We start from the raw sequence: 18,433 nt of genomic DNA, 5'->3' as shown, positions 1-18,433 counted from the left end.
ACTATCAAAAGAATATTTGAAGAGCTGAGCAAATGTGCATGAAGCCAACGTGACCAGATTTTTATCCCCTGAAAAAGTGATCTGTACTTTTCTGAGTTACTCCAGATGGCAAATGATCAAAATGAGGCTCTTAATTCTTGGACTTGGGTATAAGGATTTTCTTGGGTGATAAACAGACTGAGGGGTACCTAGGCTTACTGCCCTTAGTGGTAGAGGGCAGTGTCACATACCAGCCACAGTGGTAATATGGAGGTGAAAGGAAAACCCATAGCGGGGTCTGATTCAGCTATCAAAACTCGTTGTGTGCGGGGAATGTCTCTATTGTTATTTTGTACTCTCCCAAGTGCTTAGTACGGTGCTCTGCACACAGTATTTGTTATTCAGTCATATTTATTGAGCACTTTGTGTGCAAAGCACTGTACTAAGCATTTAATAAATACGATTGAAAGTTTTAATGAAAACTAGCTGCTATCAAGGGGCCTTCTGCAATTCCATGGCCGTTTCAGAATGTCCCAGGACTTCCTCAGAGACTTGAGTCAGATAGCTGAGCCTCAAATTATTCATAACAGGCTATGGCACAGGAGGTTGGAGAGAAGGGAGATCTCAGGGGAACCTGAGGCGGATGGAGAAAGCTCCCAGTCTGTGGAACCCAGCTGAGGGGATGGGCCAGATCTAGCATTCCTCAGGTCCCCCTGGACTGGAGAGAGTTCTGAAGAAGGGGTTTGGATGGACCCAAACCCCCAGGAGTGCCTCTGGAGACCAGAGGAGCCTCAGAACCAAGCCACAACCATCCCAACTGTGCAGGAATCCTCAGATCTGAAGTCACCCTTACCCAGCCACCCAATCCCAAAATACCCCAAAACCAGAGAGAGGAAACCTCCCTCCAAGTGAACTTTGCAGCTCCAGTAGTATTAATAGCTGGTTGTAACTTCGTCATGTAATTTCCTTCCTGTTGTCCTAGTGAAAGAGGGGGTGGTTGCTTCATAGAGGACTTGTAATTTGTGTACCATCTGCCTTTTCTTTTGGAGATTCTAAGTAGAAAAGTGCTAGAGAAATTTTAAATATTGCTATTGACAGGCATTTTAGATCCTGTCTTTAAACTGCTCTGTTGGACCATATTGGGTTGATGTCTAATCTAAGAAGTTCATAATAATAATTATTACTACAGTGATATTTAAGTGTGTACTATGTGCCCAGCACTGTGGTAGATACAATACAATCAGATCAGACATGTTCCCTGTCCCACATGGGGCACACAGACTAAGGCGGAGCTTCAACTGGTAGTTAATCCCCATTTTATAGATGAGGGAAGTGAATTCATTCATTCATTCATTCATTCATTCAATAGTATTTATTGAGAGCTTACCATGTGCAGAGCACTGTACTAAGCGCTTGGAATGAACAAGTCGGCAACAGATAAAGTCCCTGCCGTTTGACGGGCTTGCAGTCTAATCAGGGGAGACAGGCAGATAAGAACAATGGCAATAAATAGAGTCAAGGGGAAGAACATCTCATAAAAACAATGGCAACCAAATAGAATCAGGGTGATGTACATCTCATTAAACAAAATAAACAAAATAAATAGGGTGATAAAGATATATACAGTCGAGTGGACGAGTACAGTGCTGAGGGGGTGGGATGGGAGAGGGGGAGGAGGAGAGGGAAAGGGGGGAGAAGAGGGTTTAGCTGCGAAGAGGTGAAGGGGGGGTAAAGGGAGCAGAGGGAAAAAGGGGGGGAGCTCAGTCTGGGAAGGCCTCTTGGAGGAGGTGAGTTTTAAGTAGGGATTTGAAGAGGGGAAGAGAATTAGATTGTCTGAGGTGAGGAGGGAGGGCATTCCGGGACCGCGGGAGGACTTGGCCCAGGGGTGGACGGCGGGATAGGCGAGACCGAGGGATGGTGAGGAGGTGAGCGGCAGAGGAGCGGAGCGTGCAGGGTGGGCAGTAGAAAAAGAGAAGGGAGGAGAGGTAGGAAGGGGCAAGGTGATGGAGAGCCTTGAAGCCTAGAGTGAGGAGTTTTTGTTTGGAGCGGAGGTTCATAGGCAACCACTGGAAGTGTTTAAGAAGGGGAGTGACGTGCCCAGATCGTTTCTGCAGGAAGATGAGCCGGGCAGCAGAGTGAAGAATAGACTGGAGCGGGGCGAGAGAGGAGGAAGGGAGATCAGAGAGAAGGCTGACACGGTAGTCTAGCCGGGATATAACAAGAGCCTGTAGCAGTAAGGCAGCCATTTGGGTGGAGAGGAAAGGGCGGATCATGGCGATATTGTAAAGGTGAAACCGGCAGGTCTTGGTAATGGATAGGATGTGTGGGGTGAACGAGAGAGACGAGTCAAAGATGACACCGAGATTGCGGGCCTGAGACAGGAAGCACATAGGCTTGCCACAGGTCACATAGCAGCTAAGTGGCAGAATCAGGATTAGAACCCAGGTCTCCCGTCTCCCAGTCCTGTGCCCTTTCCACTAGGGCACACTGTGCAGAGTGTCTTCCCAATGTGTGGGTATAATATCTTTCCTTCTTTCAGGGCAATCGACTGCCTCAGACGAAGTCTTAATTTAAATCTTCTTGTAACCTTGCTTGATTTTATTGGTCCTTCAGTTGTCACCACTTCCTTGGCAGATCAAGTGATAAAGCTAAAAGAAACAGAACCCAAAGCTCTTTACCCACTAGGCTTGCATAATTGAAGTCTTCAGACACAACCTTTTCCTCAAACTCAGCTAAGGGGAAGAACTCTAAGAAAGGCGCGTGGCGCAGTGGAAAGAGCACGGGCTTTGGAGTCAGGGCTCATGAGTTCGAATCCCAGCTCTGCCACTTGTCAGCTGTGTGACTGTAGGCAAGTCACTTAACTTCTGTGTGCCTCAGTTCCCTCATCTGTAAAATGGGGATGAAGACTGTGAGCCCCACGTGGGACAACCTGATTCCCCTGTGTCTACCCCAGCGCTTAGAACAGTGCTCGGCACATAGTAAGCGCTTAACAAATACCAACATTATTATTATTATTATACAGTATTTTCAGCATAAACCACTGTGCTCTACCAGAATTTGTGGCTGACCGTGAAGTAGCTTATTACTCTGGTCCAAGTGAATTCCCCCAAGGGAAAATATCATCTCAGAAATTTATCCAGTTCAGCAATAGCAAAAGACAACAACTGGCCACAGACATTAATAAAAATGAACCTTCCCCTCCAGACTCTGATCTTTCCGTTTTGGGGATATTCTGATTATTGTGGTAAATCTTATGGTCAGAGACTCATTGGGTTCACAGTGGATGGAAAGGAGATTAAATACTGGAGGTCACATGCATGAGCTTTGAGAAACTAGCACCATTTTCAGGGCCATCTTTTCCTTTCAGTAAGCCAGACCCTTAATTTCCAGTCTCTGTCATTGGGTTGCCAAGATTGGCACTCATTGGAGGTAAGGGATGGTATGTTAAGGACCAACTCCTACTTTTTTTTAATCCATTATCTTCTGGAATGATGCCTCCTCCCCGCCCCCCAACCTCCTGCCCAGGTCATCTCTTACTGGGCCATGATTCAGAAACAATACTGCTCACTGTAGTTCAAATCCCGAAGCCATGGATGGTTCCGGAAGTGAAATCTGAACAAGTTAGTGTGTCCCATTGGCACATCAATCAGGCGCTTCTGAGTAACATGCCAATCCCAACTACCAAGCAGGTAGACTCTCTCCAGATGAAAATCTTGGAGTATTTTTGGGAATGCATTGAAAGAGTTTGAAAATAAATTTGATCCCAAACATCATTTTACTGCTCTTAATTTCCTGATGTGTTTTTCTTGTTTAATAAATGTATTTACTTGCTGGACCGAGGCTGGAGAGTTTAAATGAGGAGGAAATGTGTGCCCTGATGGCAGTTTCACAGCAGACTTCAACATTAACATAACTCATTAAAGCAAGATAAAAGTGGAGCTTCAAAACAATCTCTGTCTTTTGCCAACAAAGCTGTGAAAAGGGGAAATTTCATTCAATTCAAGATATAAAAAAGTCTAATCTTTCTGAACTGAGAGCACACCACTGAAATTAAAGACTTGTTTGTACAGGTTAACACTCTGAATACATTCAAAGAAGATTTTAAGATGTTGCACATACAAAACCAGATCATTTAGCTTCATTTTTCTGAAGTTATAAGTAATATTTTGAAGAATCAAACTTCTATATTATTCTCAGATTCAGATGGATTGTAATTTTAAAACTTTGATTTTTTTCCCCTTTAAGAAAAATATTTTTAAGCCTTCACCTAAAACTGAGTATTCAAGTAATATATTTAATCAGTCTTAATCCTTTCCCTCTTAATGGCAATGTTTTAAATCAGGCATGTGTATCCAGAAATGACTCGTCTTTTTTTCTTTTTCCTGTGCTCTCACCTTCGCAGGAGGAGCCAATAACTTTCTGTGAAGAAACCTTTGTGTCTCATCGATCTAGCGCAATGAGGCAGTTCCTTCAAAATGCTATACAGCTCCAGCTCTTTAAACAGGTAGGATGCCCTAAGGAGCCTTCTTTACCTAGGAACTACTCTTTTATGGTATTTGTTAAGCACTTTCTATGAGTCAAGCACTGTTCTAGGTGCTGGGGTAGATACCAGTTAATCAGACCAGATGCAGTTCCTGTCCCACGTGGTGCTCACAGATGAATGGGAGGGACAACAGGTATTGAATCCCCATTTTTTTGCAGTTGAAGAAACTGAGGCACAGAGAAATTAAGTGATTTGTCCAAGGTCACACAGCAGGCAAGTGACAGAGATGGGGTTAGAGTCCAGGTCCTCTGACTCCCAGGCCCCTGCTTTATCCATTAGGCCACACTGCTTCCCTCACTTCAGAGTAGTCTCCCAGGATCATCTCTGTGGGCTTCACAGTGGAATCACAGTGCTAAATTCCAAAATCTGGAAATAGAATGAATCCTGACAGCCACTGTGTTGCAGTTTGGAAAATGTATTATGATATAAGCCATTTGAAGACATCTTCCAATTCTCTTACTTTAGGAATACAAATCCAAATGTAATTTTTACACATGCTCTAAGTGCTCCCACAGCTTAGTGCACACATCCTAAGGATCCTTAAGGGTAAGAAGAGGCCACATTTTTAAGGGTTTTTCCACCTATAATCCTGGAGATTATTTTTGCCTCTGACTTAATGATGATGTAAAGTCATTCATTTACCTTTTTTAAAATATATTCTGTATATAGTTTATTGATGGGCGCCTGGATCTTCTCAACTCTGGAGAAGGCTTCAGTGATGTTTTTGAAGAGGAGATAAATATGGGCGAATATGCTGGTAAGAAACATTCTATTTCATGTCTCAGTTGTGATAGTCCTTGAATTGCCATGAAGTATTTAGCTCTTTTCTTCCTCTCTCGAGGCTTGATTTCCATCCTGGCTAGAGAATGAAGTAAAGTGTTCGTTGGGCTGTGATCTCTGTGTATGAAAGGTTCTCTGTGTGTTCAAAGAATTGCTTTTTCAGTGTATGATGTTATCCACAAGGCCCCAGATGGATATCTGTTCTGAAATCAGTTGCTTCTCCTAAACAGGCAGGCTCTGATAAGATGATGTCCAAAAATGAAATGCTAGCTGTATCACAGTTTGCCGCTGAAACCTTGACTTTAGCTGTGGTGACTTCTGTTAGACTTCAGAAAATAAATAGAAAACCCAAGGAAATTTTCAATGTTGCTCTTTCTTGAGGCCTCATCAAAAACATAAGCCAATGGCTTGTTTAATTTGTAACATCTTTTCCTTCCCTTTCTCCAGGGAGTGATAAACTCTATCACCAGTGGCTTTCCACAGTAAGGGTAAGTGATCTACTGTACTATCTAAATAAGTGGCTTGCTTCAAAAATGCCCTTTGTGAGCCTATATGTCATCATTTTCACCAATCTTTGCAAGCCAAGATATTCTTACTCCAAACATTCAGAATTTGAAGTTATTTTTGCTCTAAACAATAGGTTTTTTTTCTGTCAGGTATAGAATAAAAGATAACTACAGAAACCATTCCTCTGCTCAGATACGAAAAACTGGGGAATCATTTTATGCTTTTAGTGAGTCCTTTTCAGATGACAAACCCGAATGTCGTCTGTGGGCATGAGGGAGGGTTGCTCTCAGTAAAATGTATGTTCATATTGTGAAAACTTAAGCTGATTTTGTTATACTCTTATTTGGTTTTTGATCAGGTGAAGGCGGAATAGTTCTGAGATGTATACTGTTCCTGTAGTCCTATATAAATCTGGACATTTGTGGTGTCTGCAAAACTCAAGAGAAGGAGACTAGTTGATTTTGCTCCAAAAAATAGTTAAAATGAATCATTCAACCCTAAAAATGGTTTTTGTTGTTGTTTTTGATTTTATCATTGTTGTTTTACCTGCGTTACCCTGTTGAGAAAACCAACTAATATTGACTGAATTTTCCATATCTTTTGGGCTGTGCAGTCTTCCCTATTTGCATCATTCTCCAAGAAAATAGCCCAGAGGAATCATTCAACCTCCAAAGTGTTGGGTGGTTTTTATTTTTTTTACCTGAATTACCCTATTGAGAAAACCAACTAATAATGGCTGAATTTTCCATATCCTTTTCATTGTGCAGATTTCCCCATTTGCTTCATGCTCTAGTGGCTCTAATGTTTTATTTTAGACAGAGATTTAAGGAAGCTGCTAAAATGTCCAACACCAGGTTTTTTACAGGGGAACTGTCGCTTATTTTAGTCACCATCATCAGTATTGGTTGACCTTCTGTGTGCAAAGCAATGTATGAAACATTAAGTAACATACCATAAAAGTATAAGATACAGTTCCTGTCCTCAAGGAGTCACCATCTAAAATGAAATTTTGAATACCATTTCTCCCAGCCAACCCCATTAGTAGTTCAGAGTCTCAGTTACATATAGGCAAAGTCTCAGTTACATGTAGGCAACCTGAAGATAAGAATTCATCATTTAGAATTAAGCAGTTGTTTATCCAAAAGAGGTTTTGATACTTTAAAATAATATTTCTTTAAAAATAGAATAGTACATTTTGGAAAGTAAGGGGATTATAAATTCTAGTTATTTGTGAAATTTGACAGTTTACCAGGTTACCATAAAACAGCATATGGGCTTGGCAGTCAAAGCAGCATATTGCTAAATTTGGTAGCTATTATAAAGAGATTCTCTATATTTTCAATTGATAATCTGTTTTGTCATCTGTTTTATATACTCACTGCTTATCTTTGAGTCAGTTATGCCTAAGGGGTCAAGAGCCTTCTGCCTCTTCTACAACCCCTTCCCCCCTTTCCCCATTCCCAGAAAACAAGCCAGCAGATTTGTATTGAGACTCTGAATCCAATAACTTATTTATTCATATTTATGTATTAGTTATTCTGATTCCCTTGTTTGTAAATATTTTTGTCCGCCTCCCCAATAAATACTGTTTCTACTATTACTACTATTCCTAGTTAGAATTCATGATGTATCCATTCTTTCCTTTCCTCCGAGTTTATATTTTAAGGCAGCTTACAAGTCAAATAAAGAACTCAAACAGAAAACAAGGACAAAAGAAAGAAGGTGCCCTCCTCCAGAGAGTAGCATATTTTCAGAATGAATGTAGAGTCCAAGCTATTCTGGATATGAATGTTCTGCTCTAGCTATGCTTATGATGGTAGAGTGTTCTATTATTAAGTAATTTAAGACATATGTACACTATGTAGAATTTTCTCAAGACACCATTGTTCGTGCTTGGGAAACACTTGGTTAATGAATAGAGTCAGTGATGAGCCCTACTTACATCAGGTGGACAGATGACAAGCTGAAATCCTGATTGCAGTGCTCATTCTAAACTAGGTTTTAAACTGAATCAGCATTTCTTAGCAATGACAGTATGTAACTGTTAGTTGGGTATATGAATAATGCTAAAAGTGAATTACTGCTTAGAAGTGTTTCCTCTAATGATATCAAATAAACTTGCTACTTCATTTCATTTGGCTAAAGAAAAGAGATCCGGCCTGGTACTGACCTTATATGACTTCAGTTAAAATGCTTAATTACTACTTTCATTATAGAAAGGGAGTGGAGCGATTCTGAATACCGTGAAAACCAAGGCTAACCCTGCCATGAAAACAGTCTATAAGTTTGTAAGTATCGTGCTTGAAATCACAATCAAAACAGATTGTAGTTTGATCCTTTGATGACTCCAAATCCAATTTTTTAGTTTGGATGGTTGTCTTATATTGTCCAAGCACTTCTCTAAGCTTTGGTGCAAGTTTGCTAAAGAATTGAGGGCTTGTTTGGAAATGTTTAGTTGTGTTATTTCATAACAAATAATTTGTCATTTCCAATTGTAAGATAATGAAGCTGATTTCAGATGTAGCCGTATGGTAAACAATGAAATATGAAGCTACCTGATTTAGCATGTAAAAACATATTTGAAAATTTTGGATGATTCAATTCTTGGCCCTGGGGGAACAAATTTTTACAGAACCTTGATCACTTTATCCACCTTTAATACTGTTTTATTCTTTGAAAGTACAATGATTACTTCCCAGTTTACTTGAAAATACATGATTTGGGGGCTCACACTTTATATTCAACTCCAAATTCCTCTTCTACATCTCCCTACCACCCTGTAGGCAATCCACTGTTGTATTTGAGACATCAGTCACAGAACGGAAGCAAAGAGTCACCCAAGTTTCCGATGGTTTCATCTTTCACAGATGTCAAGTATTTTTCTCTGGAGATTTTCCTTACCTGTTTATTTGGTGCCAAACAACTGAGGCCTTTTCTTTTCATTTTTGTTTCCTTAGCCTTTTCAGTGCTTAGTTAACAAATACAACTTAAATGTGCCTATTTGGAACAGGTTCCTATCTGTCCATTTAACCATGCCAATCTAAAATGATGTGAAAGAAAAATGGCGTTTTCTACATTTCTACAGAAGTGAATATTAGAAAATGACATGCTTAAAAAAAAAGGCTCACACAAAAAAACAAGGTGTCTATTCAAACTCCTCACCAATGCTGATCTCCAGTTTGTGAGGAAAATCTGTCCTGAGCCCTGCCCTACTGAAATGTAACGGGTATTCCAGCCGCTGCCGCCACGAAGGTTGCAGCTGTGCTATTACTGGTGGCTGTCACCGTGCTGCAGAGATAAATAATTAGGGAATGAAAGAAACTGGGCTTTGAAAAAACACTCTGTGCTATCAAAATGTAGAAAACAAAATCTCTGCAGCATCTTTAGGAGATTTTTTTCTAACCTTTTAGCTTTGTATTTGTTTTTATAGTCATTATGGTTTCAACTTGATCATCCGATTTTTTCCCTCCCATTTCCAGTAATCAGAAAAGGTGATTCATGATGGACTGAAATCAAGCACAGTCACTGCTGGAAACAGAAAGGGATTTTTAACTTAAATTAATTTTTCATGCAGGCAAAAGATCATGCAAAAATGGGAATAAAAGAAGTGAAAAACCGCTTGAAGCAAAAGGTACTTGAAGTTCTTATTCAAAATGTATAAGCACCATGTATGAAATGCTTAGCCACAAAAAGCATTATGTGATCAATAGAAAGCTGTTTGATACAGTGTTGTTAGCACACTTCAAAATGCATTACCAGCTGTCCTGGATTTTTCACACTGTTCTAAATATTCACAGACAAAAAAACTGTCTTCAAATAACATTAAGACTCTGGCTTAAACCCATAAAGGCAAGGAAGTTCAGAGTTAGCACCGTAAGTCTGTCCCTCATCTGCCCCGTTGTGCCCAGGGATCACAGGGGTCTGCGGAAATTGGCTGATCTTACCCACGGTAACGACACCCCTTCGTGCAAGTGAACTCTGCTCCAAATGGCTCATTGTAACATAGTCCAAGGGCCCTCTCAGGGGAAATCACTCGAGAGCTCCCAACATGCACATGGCTAACACGTGTAATGCCGAGGCACTAGGCATCGGTCTTTTCTCTCAATGTCTTTCCTATTGTGGATTTAACCAGAGAACAATGCTGTTTATTATCAAGACTTTGAGGGGCTGGGATGTGAGTTTTAAAAAGATGAAATGGGAGTCAGGGTCCAAATGAGTTCTGGTTATAAAGAGAGTGGGACTCCTCTAGATAGGCTGCCCTAAAAGCTTAATGAAGTGATTACGCAAGTGGAACTATTTTTTTTAATATTTCAATTATCCTTTGGATCGGCACTGTCGTGATTTCTTGGGCCCCAGTTTGCCTAGTCTGAAAAACATGCTCATATGGGTGTTCAAAGGATGGGCAAAAAACAGGGAAGATTTTGGTCGTCTCCTTTTAATTTGGTTGCTTTGAGCCCAAGGCAAGGACACTTGCGCATTTTTTAAAAATCAGAAACATGATATATTGGCCCAACAGCCAATATATAAACTAATGTTTTGGCTTTTTAATATCTCATCATCAAAAGATTCCAAACATTTATGTGGTATTGCAATTCATGAGAGACCTGTGTCCGTCTTAACTTTTTAAGAAGAAAACCAGTTGAAAAGAATTATAAATAACTTGAAACAGTCAAATAAATTGATTTTCCTGTTTTAATTGGAGGAATAGGCCTTTCTGACTAAACCCCAGCATTCTTTCCTTCAGCAGAGATTGAACTTTAATGGTTGAGTTACATTCTCCTAAAGTGAACAGCCTGTGTTGTAAAAAGGAAATAGGTCCTTTCCTCACAGACATTAGGTGCCCTCCTGGCAAGGTGGGGGAATATAGTTCTTAATTTTGATATTTAAAATTTCAAGGATATCTTGGTCCTCATGGGTGAATTTGATCATAGAGATGAAATAGGAAAAAGAAATGCTATCTAAAACAATTTTTTAGATTTGACAGTTAACTCTTGGGTGATCATTGATATTAAAATAATATAGAAATAACAGATGTTGTATTCCATTCCTTCTCTCCCTCCCACTAACCCCACTCAGCAGAATACCTTTGACCAGAGCAGAAGATCCCTATTTCATTAGCTTATATGGTAGATTTCCAGTTCATGTAACGATACATTGGGCTTGAAAATCTTCTCTTCATACTATAGACCATTGCTCCCAAAGGTTTTCAAAATAGTATCAAAAAAACCTCTCATTTAAATACCCCAGATCTCTTTATGAAATATCTTCATTATGCTCCCCTTCCCCTCCCTGTTCACCCTTCTCCCTCTTTCAGATAGACCTTGGAGTAGGATTATTTTTTCCCTTTTCTCTCTCCCTCCTGCCATTCTTTTCAAGAGTAGCTTCAAGAGATAATGTTCTATAGAAAGCGTCAGTAGATTTCAGGTGACATAAATGGTGAAACCTGTTTCACTAACCATCATACATTTTATAGAAATGTGTCTTGTCACTGTTGGACTGTTGACAGATCCATTAGTGCACCCTTTTCAATTTTCGCTTTTCCCCCTTCGGTTTTACGGATTTCTGCAGACTTGATATTTTGCAGTTGTTAGTGGTAGAGCTCTTGTGTAATTGAAAATCTAATGTTGTTCAATATGTACATAATTTGGATTTTCTTCAGGGTTATCTACTTTCTTCTTGGGCTAATTTAAGGTTCTACTCAGTCTGACCTTACTGCCACTGAAAAAAATTCCTTCCCAATTTCAGCCAGGTAACCCATCCTTGAGTCTTATAAGGCCATACCGCATCCTAACATCTCCCCTTCGGTTTCCACTGTGAAATAGAAGCTGTTTCTAACAATGATACAATTTTAAAATGCAGTAGGCTAAGGATCTGCCTCCTGCAACTCTGCATAGCAATGATGACCTCTTAAATATAATCAAGAGCCCACTTTGCCCCTGGACTAGCTCTAGCCTTGGGTTTGAATTGCAAATGGGAAATGCGGGGTTGACCTATTGAGAGGTCATCCTGGTGTGTGTAAGGTCCTTCTTTAATATGATGGTGGAGATTGAATGCTGCTCTGTTTCCATTCCTTGTTCATTTGTGGTACAGTATTTCAAAGCAGCAGAAATAGAAGTTTTCAGAGGTTCCTCATGACTGATAGCAAATAATTGTTAGCAGATACAGTGGTGTGGTTTTATTTTATATCTGCTATTCTTCAATAAAAAAAAAGAAGTAAAGACTTATTTCTCTTCTTAACTAGAGGAAGGTGGAAAAGTTCTACTGTTGCATGGCCTTTTTTGAAGCCAAACTGCATAGAATTAGGCAGGAGAAATGCAAAGAAAACCAGCCTCAACTTTCAGGAGGGAAAATTTAGTTCCCCTATGTAACTCCATGATGTTACAGTCACATGCAGCTTTGAATGTCTGTTGGCATAGAGTTCAACCCAGCAGGAACCATGCACATTACAACCTCCCGCCGACCCCCCTTTAAAAAAAAAAACAAACTGTTGACCCCCACATACATTTTCCCCCTCGGCTGTAGAATGCTAAAAATGTGAAATCATCTAATAATTTCTGCTCTAGGGTGATGTTATTTCACAATCATCAGCACCATCAACATCACCATTGATTAGGAATATACTTTGTGCAAAATATTGTGCTAGGTACTGACGGGAATTTTAAGGAACGGTTTCAATTCCCTTCCTTTGAGCAGTTTCTTATAAAATAGCCCTTTTTAAAAATTTCTAAATAATGTTCATTTAAGTAAGAATCGCGTAGTGATTCAGTTTTCATTCAGAGAATAGGTAGCAGATCCATAATTCTGTTGAGCAAATATTTTTGCTTTTAGATAGGCGTTTACAGTTTGGGTATTTTAGTGAGGGAGGGGCTGAAGTATGGGGGTTTCTCTGTGTGTATGTGTGTGCGCACGCATGCGCATACTGATAAAACAAGCATTTTCACACCTTGTCATACTACTGTCAATTCCTTTTTCTAAACATTAAAACAGGGCCTCTGCCTCAATTCAGGGAATTCCTACATAGCCTAGCATCTTGATGTCACTATTCCTTTTTTTATTTGTGTTTTTCTTTAAGTACTCTCCTTTTGGTAGGTATTAGAAAAGAATACTGCTACATATGTTTGAGATAAATGCATAAATTAAACAAGAAGAACTCTGTGAGTCATGATTTGAGGATGGCCCTTGGCTATTTAGTTGACACTGAGAAGCCTCTCAAAGTTTCACCTCTGCCATCTCATGCTTCTGGAGTGGCATTTCTCTTGCCGTCCCTGGCTATAGCCAGTTTGTAAATGTGGGAATACCTCGATTCTGAACTTCATGACCAACTTCCATTTGTTTGTATATGTGTGTGCGTGTATGTATATATATATATATAATTCGATTTGGAGTTTTCCAAGACAGAGTAACCTCAGACAGATGTCCCTTACTTAAGAACATGCCTTGGTTGAGTAGAAGCACATTACCTCATGTTACCTCCAAGCAACCTATTAACATAAATCTGAGTATTTTGCCTTAAAGAAGTGACCTCACAGTGGAAAGTTGGAATAGATTTCCAGAGCTTTACACCTATACCATGAAAGCTTACTTATCTAAGAAAGGCTATTAGCAGTTTTTCTAAATTCTATGATTACTTTATCCCCTTCCACTTTCAGGAAAACCTAGATAACCACTGCTTGCCCATCCTGAAACAGAGCGTTCCCAGCAAAATAACTGGGTTCTCTGAAATTTGTCAGAGTGGTTTCTGGCAGCATTCTGTGCTAGGAGTAGTACTGGCTATTTTTTTATCCAGTTCTTGACAAAACTATCCCTTGTTCCATCTTCTTTGGGCCAAATTCCAATCTGCTGTTTGGAAGACAGGTGCTTAGATTCCAATCTTCAGGTGAATATGTCCTTGTGCTGCTCACTTACAGGAATTCTTCCATGCCATTTTCTTATCCATCCCCTTCAAAGTATGCTGTCTGAGGGATCAGTCCTGCTAGTGGACCAAATTCTCCTTGCCCCAAAGTAAACTTAATGAAGGAAATTTAACATGACCCTATATCTTTTCAAACTACTACTAAATGTGCTCGCTTTCTTATTTAAGGAAAGGTGTTTGTTGGTGGGCATCACTGAGTGAGGATAGTAGACTCTTGCAGAAGTAATAATTACGGTACCTCTTAAGCACTTTCTATGTGCCAAGCACTTTTCTAAGCAGTGGGGTAGATAAAAAAAAATATTCAGATTGGACACAGTCCCTTCCCATGTGCGGCTCACAGTCTAAGTAGGAGGGAAAGAAATACTGACTGAACTTGTGAAGAGTCTCAGGGGCTCAGTAAAAGTGTTCTCCTCTGTTTTTAAGCAGTTTTATTTTCCTTCTATCCTGATTCTAAGTTGCATATTTGGGGAGGGCTCTCCCAGGGCTTAGAACAGTGCTTGGAACATAGCTTTACAAATGTCATAATTACTAAATATGCCCATTTACCCAATTCTTCCAAATATAGGTATTGTGTCCTTTTTCCTTTCCATCATCTTCTTGTTTTCAGTTAATAAAAATTTACTGGCCCAGCTTCCTGCCCCTGCATTATAGATGAAGCCTTTGAGTTTTTTCATTCCTGCATCTTTAGATGGAAAGGTACATTTCTCCTGCTGTCATTTCTCCTGCTTGTCATTTTAGTATTTGGAGTCCGTAGACTAGGGACCATCTTGCCATGAAGAATGGTTTGTAACTCTGTACAGAATAAGTAAGCATCTTTCCCCCACATCCCACACACCTTTTCCTTGTGCCCCTCCCAGTGAAACATCATTCCACCAGCTGGAGCTGAAGAACTCTTTTAGTTTCTGTTTGGGTTGAGCATAGACCCATAGAGAATCCATTCACCTTTTCGTTTCTCCTGACCAATGCCCATCACCCTGAGAACAGAGGAACCATTTATAATTGGCTGTCTATTTATTCTCTCATTATTGCTCCTCCAACAGATTGGAATTTGAGGGAGCATGTCAAGGGTCATATGATCAAAGCTAATCTGTCCCAGGCCAGCCTTGGGTTGTCTTTGCACAGCTACTGTGGTATGTAGGTATGTCACTAGATTTACAAAATGATGTCTCTTTTAACATCGCTGCAGAAATGTTTGATGTTTAAGTTCTTGACTAGTCAGACTATATTTCCCAGAAAATGGATCAAGAGGTGGATGGCTACTTCCATTTTTTTAAGGGCCTTGTGTCTATGTTTCTTTTCTGTATTCATCCCCAATGCAGAACTTTTAGAAGATGTAAGCTATTCCCCCTCCCCATCCTCTCTTAACCACCCCTCCTCACATGCCCATTTTCCCCACTTTTTCTCTCAACCCTTCGAAGTAGCTGTTATACTCTGAAGCATAGGTCTACAATTCTGTTTAGTGGAAAATTGTCAGGTGTTTCCCAAGAAAGTGTCTGTGAGTAGCCGAGAGTGTGCCAATATCATACCATATAGATGTCCATTTTGATAGTTTGAAAGTAAATATATGAATTTGTTCCCAAATGCCAATTAGTAAGTTATGATATTTACTAAAAGCTTTCTAAATACCAAGAACTGTGTAAAACGATGGGGTAAAATTCAAATATCAGAGCTAACATGATCCCCCATTTTACAGTCGAGGTAACTGAGGCACAGAAAGGTTGTTACGTGCCCAAGATCACATAGGCCAGTAGCTGAGCTGGGATTAGGAACGTAGGTCTCTTGTCTTCTAATCCAGTGCTCTTTCTACTAGGAACCTGTGTTTTGGACTTGGAGTTAATTCCACCCAGTGGAAGCTCATGACTTTAGCAAGCCATTTTGTTCCTGGTGCCTATAGGGTTAGACTGAACTATTTAAAACATAATACACGTTAAACACTGGGAGGCTTATCCAAAGGAATTTTTCCAAGCCAGTGTTGCACGTATTTGGCCTTTACAACCTCCAATTATTTGTTGTTTTTATAAGAGAATGTGAAATCCTAAGTCAAATATTGAAAATACTTTTCAGAATCTCTCCAATATGCAAAAGTCATAAAACCCCCAAATTAGGCCCTGCTCTTTTCTATTTCTGGGGTGTCAGAGAGGGTGTAAGGGAGTATACCAAATGAGCACGAGCCTTCAGTTCCCTCCACTTGAGACCCATCAACTGGGGATCTTATTAGCTCTCCAAAGTTATGAATGCATTTTGTGCACTGTGCTATTTTTCCTCACTCATGTAGGTTCCTAACTTCAGAATGCTTAGCGTCCGTCCCTCCTGTCCCTTATTTTAAAGTGCATTCCCCGCAATAACATCCTTCTTTTACCACCACATAGGACATTGCTGAGAATGGCTGTACCCCAGCCCCAGAAGAGCTACCAAAGAGTGCACCATCCCCGTTGGTGGAGAAGAAAGATCCCAAACTTCGGGAAGACAGACGGCCAATCACAGTGCACTTTGGGCAGGTATGTGTACCATGTTTAGGTTAAATTTGTAATGAATTGACCACCATGTTTATTCTGATTGTCATTTTAAAACCATTTTTTCTGATTTCCCTCTCCTATTCCTTTCATGGTCATTTGATGACATGACTCCTGTGAAGTTTGTTTGTTTTTCTAAATGGAGATAAATGCTTCCTTCTTTCAAAAGCCATTTTTAAAGCACATTTTCCCACAAAGATTATTTTTGTACTGAAGCATCAAGATAAATTTGTAAACTCTTTTGATTGTTGTATAAACTCTTTAAATGCCACACCCCCTGCACTTTGGGGCATACTATTTAAGGTGCTTCTCTTTGCTTACCAGCTCATGATAACATTTTAGCATTTTAGGCTTTTGTATACTCCTTACCCTAATAAGAAACAAGCTAAGGCTTTAAAAAATCAATTAGAAGTTCTTTGTTTATGTGCTCCCTAAATATCAATATTAGCAGAATGATCCAAAGAATAAACATGATTCAAGTAATTCATTTATAAAATAAATGTTTTAAAATTTCTCTTAGTATTTGGCAAAATGTACATTTGTCTGATTTGGGTTAATGAAGAAAGAAAATTGTTTTTATCAGTTTTTCCAAATGATGTTTTATGTCTGCTCTTATATAACCACTCCTCACTAAATTGAATGATTTAATGATTAAAATATGTGAAATCTATGAAATGATGTTTATTAGATGCAGGATCCTAATCCAATAGGGAAAGCAAGACTGGCATGGGAGAATATGTAGCAGGTTTTCAAACTACCTGAAAAAGGCTTTCTGGCTGAATTTTTATTCTTTGAACAGGATTCATTTTCATTAATTTATTAAGGGATGGGTAATTGAGGTGAATTTACAAAATTTGTCACTTGCAACTTCATTGCCCCTTTTAAGAATTTATGAATGCTCTATGATGGTACAGGGGAAAAGACTCTCTTTTGTTTTGAATTGGAAATTGTTGCCATGGGTTATTCATTCAAATTATGAATTTACAGAGATTGTAGAATTGTTCTCCTCTCAACCAGTGGCCGTCAGTTAAAATTATTCACACACCGTACCTTAGTTTCTCTGTCATTTTAGCTTCCAGATTTTAGATTTAAAGGAATGTTGTAATATTTTAATGCCTTAATGAAGAAGGCAGTTTGCTGACTTTCACCTAAAACCATTCCATCTGTTTATGGTTCCTGTAAATTACTTTAAGCTTCTCTCTTTCTCAGAGATCAAAACTCCTTTCTTATGGCATCAGTAAGAGGGGAAGTCTCACTTACAAAATAATTACTTCCATTGCATAAAAAATGGTATCAACTCCTCCCCACCCCCAAACAAAAAGATTCAGAATGATCTGGAGTGCCAAGTTTAAGGCTATCTTGTTTCTGCCTTTTGTCTTGACGTCAGCTCTCTGTGCTCCCAGATTCACAATACTTTTTTTAAGGGCAGTAAAAGGAATAAGAGGGGTTCGGAATATCAAAAAGGATCCATTTTAAAAGCGCAAATGTGCTTGCTTCCTTCCACTTCAGTGATAAGGTGGAAATGCTGTAATGCCATTTGCAGTTAAAGTAGAATAAGGTGGTGGGGGAGGGAATAAACAATTAAAAAGCCACCCGAAAACTCTGTTGAAATAAGAGCTATTTATGCCTTTGCAGATCTGCAAACTGAAGAGGATGAAAGCTGCTTTTTTCTCATTGTCACTTGCTTTACATGTCTGCTAGCATTATGCTAGTGTATGTGGCGAAGGTAGAATTTTTAAAAATGCATGCATGCGGATTAGGGTCAAGCCCTTAGTATCAGTAATGCAGTTGGCTCGCCTGTACAGCTGCAGCGCTAGAGTCTACCCACAGCAACAAGATGCCTTAATTGAGACATGCTGTCAAAGTGACAAACACATTTGCATACAGTCTATTTATTTTCGCTGGAAAGGTCTGCAGTCTGCTGTTGGTTGAACATTCTTAATCAGCTTGCTGTAAGTGAGCCGGCAGCTAGCTGTCCTGTGCCTAGTGCTTTTCTTCATTACATGACAGATTAGCTAAAGGGGGATGGGCTAGAACAGCAGCAAAACCCTCTGAATTTTAACTCTTTATGCCTTAACCCCATGGCAGGTTCGTTTCTGGATGCATCCAGCACCGTCTCTTTTGGACCGTCATTATTATTTGCCTTTTTACTAAATCTACATTGTCATGATAAAGGCTGGAAAAATACCATAGGACAGC

The 18,433-nt window shown here is 39.6% G+C and overlaps 1 protein-coding gene across 2 annotated transcripts in view; it reads left to right on the top strand.

Annotated features, from left to right (window-relative positions):
• DENND1A (DENN domain containing 1A) overlaps positions 1-18,433 on the top strand; it is a 493,337-nt gene that overhangs the window by 411,353 nt on the left and 63,551 nt on the right. For both annotated transcript variants that reach the window (XM_029062896.2, XM_029062894.2), the window contains exons 14-19: positions 4,382-4,483; positions 5,192-5,279; positions 5,750-5,790; positions 8,026-8,097; positions 9,384-9,440; positions 16,091-16,219. In XM_029062896.2, the coding sequence (XP_028918729.1) occupies positions 4,382-4,483; positions 5,192-5,279; positions 5,750-5,790; positions 8,026-8,097; positions 9,384-9,440; positions 16,091-16,219 (489 nt within the window). The remainder of the gene's footprint in view (positions 1-4,381; positions 4,484-5,191; positions 5,280-5,749; positions 5,791-8,025; positions 8,098-9,383; positions 9,441-16,090; positions 16,220-18,433) is intronic.

Source organism: Ornithorhynchus anatinus, chromosome 4 (assembly GCF_004115215.2).
Source record: "Ornithorhynchus anatinus isolate Pmale09 chromosome 4, mOrnAna1.pri.v4, whole genome shotgun sequence".
Lineage (NCBI taxonomy): Eukaryota > Metazoa > Chordata > Mammalia > Monotremata > Ornithorhynchidae > Ornithorhynchus > Ornithorhynchus anatinus.
The sequence above is the reverse complement of the archived record's forward strand: the minus strand, read 5'-3'. Positions and strand labels throughout refer to the sequence as shown.